Source organism: Coenobita brevimanus, chromosome 112 (assembly GCF_032717465.1).
Source record: "Coenobita brevimanus isolate Jiangsu-jjx chromosome 112, ASM3271746v2, whole genome shotgun sequence".
Taxonomy (NCBI): domain Eukaryota; kingdom Metazoa; phylum Arthropoda; class Malacostraca; order Decapoda; family Coenobitidae; genus Coenobita; species Coenobita brevimanus.
In genome coordinates, this window is record NC_137065.1 from 12,427,461 (window position 1) to 12,436,045 (window position 8,585).

An 8,585-nucleotide genomic window follows, 5' to 3' on the forward strand; every position below is an offset into this window, starting at 1 on the left:
AGGTGAGACGAGACATTTCATTACATTTTTCATCAGAATAGTCTTTATTTATATACTTTAGCTGGGCAATCTGGCAGTAATGAGGTTAATAAATGCAAGATCTAATCCATGCCTCTCCTAACATATATACTATAGTCTGCAGATACCTTGAACAAAACAAACAAATTCTTTATGAGACTATTATGTCCTATCATTAAGTTTCCTAAACCTTCTGTGTGTGTGTGTGTGTGTGTGTGTGTGTGTGTGTGTGTGTGTGTGGGTGTGTGTGTGTTTAAATTCTGTTCTCCAAGTGTTTTTCTTAATGACATAAAACAGTGTGTGTGTGTGTGTGTGTGTGTGTGTGTGTGTGTGTGTGTGTGTGTGTGTGTGTGTGTGTGTGTGTGTGTGTGTCTGTGTCTGTGTGTGTGTCTGTGTGTTTGTGTATTTAAATTCTGTTCCCCAAGTTTTTTTCTTACTGAGATAAAACAGTGTGTGTGTGTGTGTGTGTGTGTGTGTGTGTGTGTGTGTGTGTGTGTGTGTGTGTGTGTGTGTGTGTGTGTGTGTGTGCGTGTTTAATTTCTGCTCTCCAATTTTTTTTTCGTATTGAGATAAAACGGTGTGTGTGTGTGTGTGTGTGTGTGTGTGTGTGTGTGTGTGTGTGTGTGTGTGTGTGTGTGTGTGTGTGTGTGTGTGTGTGTGTGTGTGTGTGTGTGTGTGTGTGTGTGTGTGTGTGTGTGTGTGTGTGTGTGTGTGTGTGTGTGTGTGTGTGTGTGTGTGTGTGTGTGTGTGCGCGTGTGTTTAAATTGTTCTCAAAGTTTGTGTGTGTGTGTGTGTGTGTGTGTGTGTGTGTGTGTGTGTGTGTGTGTGTGTGTGTGTGTGTGTGTTTAAATTCTGTTCTCCTAGTTTTATTTTACTGAGATAAAACAGTCTGGGAACAACGTAAATCTTAACTGGTAACAGCAGATCACCTTGCAAAGAGGTACCTCTCTCTCTCTCTCTCTCTCTCTCTCTCTCTCTCTCTCTCTCTCTCTCTCTCTCTCCTTCCACTACCCATCTTCCCCTTCTCTCTATCACCGTCTTTCCTCCTTTCCTCCATCCAAGTCTCTTCTCACTCTCCCTACTTATTTTCCTTCCTCTCTCAAGGTCCTTGCATGCTCTGCTCCCCCTTTCCCTCCCTCCTTCTCTCTCTTTCTCACCGCACCCTCTTAACTCGCTCCCTCCCTTCCCCGACCCTCTTTCCTCCTCTCTCCTTCCTTCTTCCCTCCACCACCCCCCATTCTCCCCCCACTACCTCACCTTTACTTCTGTACATTCCCCCTTCCATCTCCCCTTACATTCTCCTCGGTCTCATCTCCCTATAAAAGACGGAATCCACAACTCTCCACTTCACTCCACTCACCTTCCCTTCCACAGCAAAGAATCAGGTAATCTGATTCATAAAGTTAATTCAGATACAACCCATTTTATACGTGCTTCCACTTAACATTTCTTCACCTCTGGGCACTTCTTGTGGTGAAACATGTAAAAATCTCTTTTAAAACTGGTTACCCTCTCACTACTACTAAATCTTTGCTATTAAGTACGCCGTAAAACCATCTGCTTTTCTTTACTTATGGGATAAACTCCGCTACAATTGGCTAGAATCCTTGATTAACTTAGAGAAGACCGACAGCTTTCACATCTTAGAGCAAAATAAGTTACTGCTATTGTGTACATTTCCGGTATAAAATCTAGATGATACTTTGATAATCACTCACTCAAGATCTGTAGCCATAATTTTATTACCTTATTCCCTCTTGGTAATATTAAGAAAAATTCACCTGATGGGCTAAAGCTAAGCAGATTTCATTTCTTGTATAAACCGCTTTTTTTTTTTTTCTCGCCCAATATCTTTTAATAGGAAAATAGCTTGATCGAAGAAATTAACAAATATACCGAGAGTTGTTTGATCCTTGGTTCTCTTGGCATTATTTTTCCCTAACTTGGCTTAAAACTGTAATATCTCCATCGTGAATGTTGATTTGCAATACCGGGTTAAAACAAGAATATGACGATAGTGAAAGAAAGGATGTACTGCACAGGCTTTGTCTTATCCTACGACCGAGGGGCGTGAAATAAGCTGCAAAAACACGTAATTCTGGGACAAATTAAGGTTAAAAGGAATATAAGCACGTAACTTTAAATCTCTGCTCCTCGCTCACGCTTCCCTCAGTTTCCGTTTCCATTCCCACACTTACTCCCAACTCATCCCTCACGCTCCCTTCCCTTACCTGCCTTACCACTTCCTCACTCACTGCCAACCCATCCTTCACTCTCCTTCCCCTTACTTGCCATACCACTTCCACACTCATGCCCCACTCACGCCAATTCTTCGCCCCTTTACATCCCTTCCCTACTCTCAAAGACAGTCCTCACGCATCCACCATTTTCCCTCCTACTTTCCTTCCCCACTCCCACACACACACTCCCCATTCATCGCCGACTGTCCCTCCACTTACCACTTCCCATCTCACTCCTCACACATCCTTAATACTCCCTCCCCTTATTTGCTTTCATTAATTTCCCACTCACTCTCCACGCTCCCTCCCTTCACCTACCTTCCCCACTAGCAAACTAACTCTCTCGCTCTCCCTTACAGGCACCACCACCACCATGCGGATGGCCCTTCTCAGCCTCTTCGTCATGGGTCTTCTGGCCGGAGGAAGTCTGGCACAGAGTTTACTGCCCTGCAGCGGGTCCAACGTCTTCATTGAAGTTGTTATTCCCGGGATTCGTTAGTGGCTGTGTTTTGGTTGCCGTCTGAATGTCACTCTCATTAGCTGGTTCTCCTTTTAACATGCATATTCACTCACATGCATTCGTACACTCGCTGGTAACAGATGGTATCAGATATCACACACACACACACACACACACACACACACACACACACACACACACACACACACACACACACACACACGCACACACACACATCCCTTCAGAAGTATTTATTGTACTTACTGATTCACTTACACATATCATTCACCATCCATCCATCCATCATCCAATCCTACTTTGCCCCATGAGGAGCGTAGGAGCCCAGGGCTAGACAGTTGGTCCTGACATCCAAGATGAGAGCGACCAACCTCACTCATCCCTGAGTGGCACCACGTGAGGAACAAACCCCAACCACTCCCCCGGCTATACGAGTAAACCTTCACCAGTTCAATTCGATTATTGCACAATAATTACCCAGTAAACCACCAGGCGCCAAAATTTGGTTATATGGTTACAACCCAGCGTAGTAAATGGTTTCCTGGTGTACAGGAAACAATTTGGATTGTTACTGAGTGTAGAGTCACCCACAGGCAGAAGGAAGGGGAAAGAATGAAGGACAGAAGAGGGGGTGTAAAGTCACCCGTAGGCAGAAGGACAGGGAAAGACTGAAGGAAAAAAAGACAGAAGATGGAAGGAAAGAAGGATGGAGGAGAGGAAAGGGCAGACACCCGAGAGCAGCACTACATTGAGTGAGTGGATGGTGAGCGCCTCCACCTACCACAAAAAACACAGGCATTATACTGTCACTCACTCACTCATTTACTCAATACCAACTTATGGACATTGGAGAAAGTTTCGGAGACGTTCTAACTCAGGTTCTATCTCCTACTGTCACAAGTTTAGTTTAAAGAAGTTACTTTATTTGCATTATTTTACTAGTAATGAATGTGTCGAATCTACCAAAACCTGCATTACATAATACACTTAGATTTATATTCTTATGCTCTAAAGTCTAAACCATTCACACAGCCAAAGCAGCATATAAGGAAGAGCCTATCTTCCTCTCTCTGTGCCTCCCCGTTCTTTTCCGTTTATCTCAGTCTTTTCTGTTCTTTCTCTGTCTCCTCCTTCACCTGCCCCTCCACTAACAATTTTCCTCCACAGCCAAAACAATATGTGAAGGAGAGCACTCACTACCTCCAACCGTCTACCCTTTCCTCTCCCTTTTTCTCCGCCCTTCCTGTTTCCTCCGCTGTCTCCCTCTTTCATATGCTTTCCCTGCCTCCCTCTTTTCTCCCTGCATCTAATAACCATATTATCCCAACCCTCTACAGTCGGAGTAGTATGTAAGGGGCCGCTTGTGTTACCCGTGTGCCAGCTCAACGTGTTAGGCTGCATCCTGGAACTTGACATATTCTGCGGAGACCTAACACAAGACCTGCTGGACACAATAATCGGAACTTTGACAGACTGCATCGCAGAGTTGAAACTGGAAGTGAACTTGGACCTTCTCGCTAATATTACCCGTAATGTCACTCCATTTTACGCTGATTTTCATACTGTCACTCGTTTTACACTGATTTTCACAATGCACTCTCTCTTACGCTGATTCTCATAAGGTCACTCATTTGAAGCTGAGTTTCATACTGTCACTGTTTTAAGCTGATTTTCACATTGTCACTCTGTCATACGCTGATTTTCATATTGTTCCTGTTTTATGCTCATTTTGATATAGTCACTCTGTGTTACGCTGATTTTCATGCTCTGTTTTACCCTGTCTCTTATACCACAGCTTTATGTTATGTGATTGTTCTAATCTGACCCTCATACCCATTCTTTATGTTATGTGATTACTCTAGCTCCCATACCTTAGCTTTATTTTGTGTGATTTGGTTTTCCACTGCAATTAATATCCCCAACTTAATGTTTTGTGATTCTTTTTTACTCTGGCTGTCATACCCTAGCTTTGTGTTGTGCGATTCTGTTTTTCTTTGACTCTCATATCCTTGACTTATGCGATTTTGTTTTACTCTGATGCCGATACCATACCTTTATTTTATGTGATTCTGTTTTACTCTGGTTTATATTATTTTGGTGGCAGTACTATGACTTTATTCTATTTTAACCAAATGTTACTCATTCCAGGTTGCTGGTGCCGGAAAGCAGGAGAAAGCAACCTCAGTCACTCTCATTCTGTTTCTCAGTTGTCTAATTTAATGCTCTACGCAAAGTTATCTTAAAATTACTTCACTCTCTTCCTCTTCTAATTCACGGTTTACCGCAGCTGCTTTATTTCTTGCCCTCACAGGTAACTGGTAGAGTTGTTCTCCCCTGAGCCACTTCATTCCAATTTACTTTATACCATACACACTTCTCACACTCGGTCACACCTCTGGTTAAAAATATATTTCAGCATTATCCTTCCTGCAGCGTCTAGACCTCATCATTTCCCTCATTAACTCCACTTCTAATCTGTATACTGTTATGAATCTCCCACCACGTCTTCTCTCTATTGGCTATATCATAACATAGCCTGATCTACCCATTCCACTGCACTTCGTCTACTTTAACACGTCCCTGGTCTTTCAAACTCTTTTAATGTCCTCTTTCACTCTGCTAAGTCATCTAACTTCACATACAGACCAGCAGCACTTAGTCAAAGCACTTCCACCCTTTTTCGGTCCCTAGTATTCAAGGATCGATGCATGCATCAATACAGGACCGTCAGGGTCACTTTGCTGTCCTACTTCCCCATGCTTCACAGTGCCCTAATATGCTTCTTCTCCTACCCTACGACTTCCTTGAAATCCCATAGTTCTGTCTGGTGCTTTGGCCACTTTTAAATTCCTACAGTACTATATGTCCTCCTACTCTTCAGCGATCAGCCTTACATAGCGTTCTTCTTCGTGTGTTTGTTAGATGTCATCACCTCGACTTTTCTTGTATTCGCTAAACTACTTACCTTTAATATGAAGACTTATTTTCAGCTTATCTGGCAAACTGGATTCACCAAGTAGATCAGTGTGGCGAATCTGTTTTATCTTCAGGCAAATTTGTTTTAATTTGTGGAGTGGGAAATCTTTTTAATCTTCCTGCTAATTTGTTTTTATTTGTGGTGTGGTAAATCTTTTAAATCTTCTGGCTAATTTGTTTATATCTGTGGGATGTAGAGTTCAGATAATGATACGACAATATCAATGTCGATGACGAAGATATTACACTGATTCCTAAAGAACTAGACTGAGAAAGATTTAGTCTGTCAGTCAAACCCCCCTCCAACATTCCCCCACACTGCTCACCTGCCTTGCCCTGTCCTGCCTTCCTCTAAATTATGCTGCCCTTCCCTGCCTTCCTCTACATTACCCTGCCCTGCATTCCTCTTCATAACCCTGCCCTGTCCTGCTCTGCCCTGCGTCCCTTCAAACATCAGGCAGGTCCTCTAATCACTTGACCTAATCGACCCTCTCCCCTTCCTCTACCACAGTCGGCACACCACCTGAGGTGATCGTGAATATCTTGCTAGAAATCCTCGGCCTTGAAAGCCTCGTGGCGGTCCTCCTGTGTCTGCTGTCGAAGCTTGGCTTTGTGAGTACGACAGATAGATATAGAAAAATTGATGGAGAGGGAGAGAGAGAGAGAGAGAGAGAGAGAGAGAGAGCGAGAGAGAGAGAATAATTATTGTCTGATACTTTTTATTTTATAGTAAAAACATGTATTAAGATACGAAACTTACTTTCACGATCATTTCACGCTTGTGGAAATTTTACTTTGCTACATCGTGGTTGTTCTAAACTGAAAAAAAAAATCCATAACATCTATAACTTATCTCTAACGTGACAAAAACTTACATAACGCCTGTAATTTCTCTGTCTTTCTGTCTGTCTGTCTGTCTGTCTGTCTCTCTCTCTCTCTCTCTCTCTCTCTCTCTCTCTCTCTCATCTGAAAAAATATCCATAACCCTAATAACTTATCGTTCTGTAACCTGAAAGAAAAAGATCCAAAAAGAACTAAAACTTCTCTCTCTCTAACATCAAAAAAAAGATTCATAACCCCTGTAACCTCTCTCTCTCTCTCGCTCTCTCTCTCTCTCTCCTCAAAAAGATCTATAAGCCCTATAACTCAACTTTCTATACTAAAAGAAAGATCCATAACCCCTATAACTATCTCTCTCTCTCTCTACCCCACAGCTCATCCAGTTCATCTTATGCTTGATTGGTGGAGTTCTTGGAATTCTTGGATAACATGGAACCCGCTGAACCGACCTGAACCCACGTGAACCCGAACCAGGACCAATCTCTATTCTGTGTGCATGTGAGTGAGTGTGTGTGCGCGGCCACGAGTGTGTATGTGAATAAATCCAAGGCAGCATCTTACATTGTTTTTTTTACCTGACTAATAAACAGATCATAATTATTTTGTACTCAGTTCTGAATAATGGTAATTTTAGTGACAAGAAGTATCACATAAATTCATTTCCACCTGAACTCTGAGGAACGGTAATCTATATCTATCTATCAAACTATTGCCAGACGCCTTAATCCCTTATACGGGGTGGCCACAAACAAATCGCCTCCACGTCACCCAATCCCCTGCCATTTCACTTCCCTGCTCCTCCTTACACCCCCCTTCCTCATATACCTCTCCACTACATCCCTCCATCTCATCCTTGGCCTTCCCCTCCAGCTCTCCCAATCCACCTCACTCACATACACTCTCCTCGTCAGTCTCTCACTCTCCATCCTCTCCACATGGCCAAACCACCTCAGTGTGTTTCTCCTAATGCTTCCTATCACATCTACATCCACACCACAACGCTCCTTCACATCCTCATTTGTCAGTCTATCTCTCCACGTGACTCCACAGGCTCCTCTCAAATAACTCATTTCCACTGCTCTCGCTCTTGACTTGTGCCCCTCGAACAACGTCCAAGCTTCGCTTCCATACGTCAGAGCTGGTATCACAATACTGTCGTGTAATAACTCTTTCACTTCCATGCTCACTTCCCTCTTTCTTATCACTGCCTTCAAGGAACCAGCAACCTTTCTTCCTTGTTGTACCCTTTCAAGCACTTCACCCTTCAAACTTCCATCCTTACTCATCACACTACCCAAGTACTTAAACGTACTCACATTTTCCATTTCCTCCTCATCCAACCTCACTGTTCATTCACTGACTTCACCTCTCTCGAAGACCATAACTTTACTTTTCCCTACTTTCACCTTTAAGTTCCGTTTCTTACACACACTTCCAAACTCATCCACCAAGCCTTTCAGCTCCCCTTCGTCTTCACTTAACAACACAGTATCATCTGCATACAACAGTCCAGGGAGTTTCCAAACACAGCCCTCTCTCATTAGGGCCAATCCAACATCCACTGCCCTATCTTGCATCTCTTTTATAACCCCATACATGTACAGATTGAACAACCATGGAGACATGATACATCCCTGTTTCAACCCAAGCTTCAAATAGAAAAACTCGCTCAGTTCACTATCCACACATACTGCAGCCTTAGCACCATCATACATACTCTTCACAGCATTCAACAACTTCCCATCTACTCCATGTATTCTTAATACTTTCCACAATCCTTGTCTATCCACCCTGTCATATTCTTTCTCTAACTTCATGAGGGCCGCATACAACTTCTTTCCCTTCTCTAGACACTTTTCTACTAATGATCTAAGAATGAATATCTGATCTACACAACCTCTTCCCTTCCAAAAGCCTACCTGTTTATCGCCAAGTAATTCCTCTGTTATTTCCCTAACTCTGTTAATAAGTATCCTACCGTATACTTTTCCTATTACACTAAGAAGACAGATGCCGCTATGATTACCACACAC

General features: G+C 42.9%; 1 protein-coding gene across 1 annotated transcript; it reads left to right on the plus strand.

The window, feature by feature from the left end:
• Positions 1-2,619: 2,619 nt before the first annotated feature.
• LOC145418017 (uncharacterized) lies at positions 2,620-7,109 on the plus strand. The gene is made up of 4 exons (XM_080286552.1): positions 2,620-2,752; positions 4,074-4,265; positions 6,224-6,324; positions 6,927-7,109. Exons 1-4 carry the CDS (start codon positions 2,632-2,634, stop codon positions 6,978-6,980), a joined length of 468 nt encoding a protein of 155 aa, XP_080142678.1. The 5' UTR covers positions 2,620-2,631; the 3' UTR covers positions 6,981-7,109.
• Positions 7,110-8,585: the final 1,476 nt, after the last annotated feature.

Coding starts and splice junctions, on each gene's coding strand:
- LOC145418017 (XM_080286552.1), top strand. CDS start 2,632: ATGCGGATGGCCCTTCTCAGCCTCTTCGTCATGGGTCTTCTGGCCGGA. Junction 4,266..6,223: donor CCTTCTCGCTAATATTACCC/GTAATGTCACTC, acceptor CCTCTACCACAG/TCGGCACACCACCTGAGGTG. Junction 6,325..6,926: donor TGCTGTCGAAGCTTGGCTTT/GTGAGTACGACA, acceptor TCTACCCCACAG/CTCATCCAGTTCATCTTATG.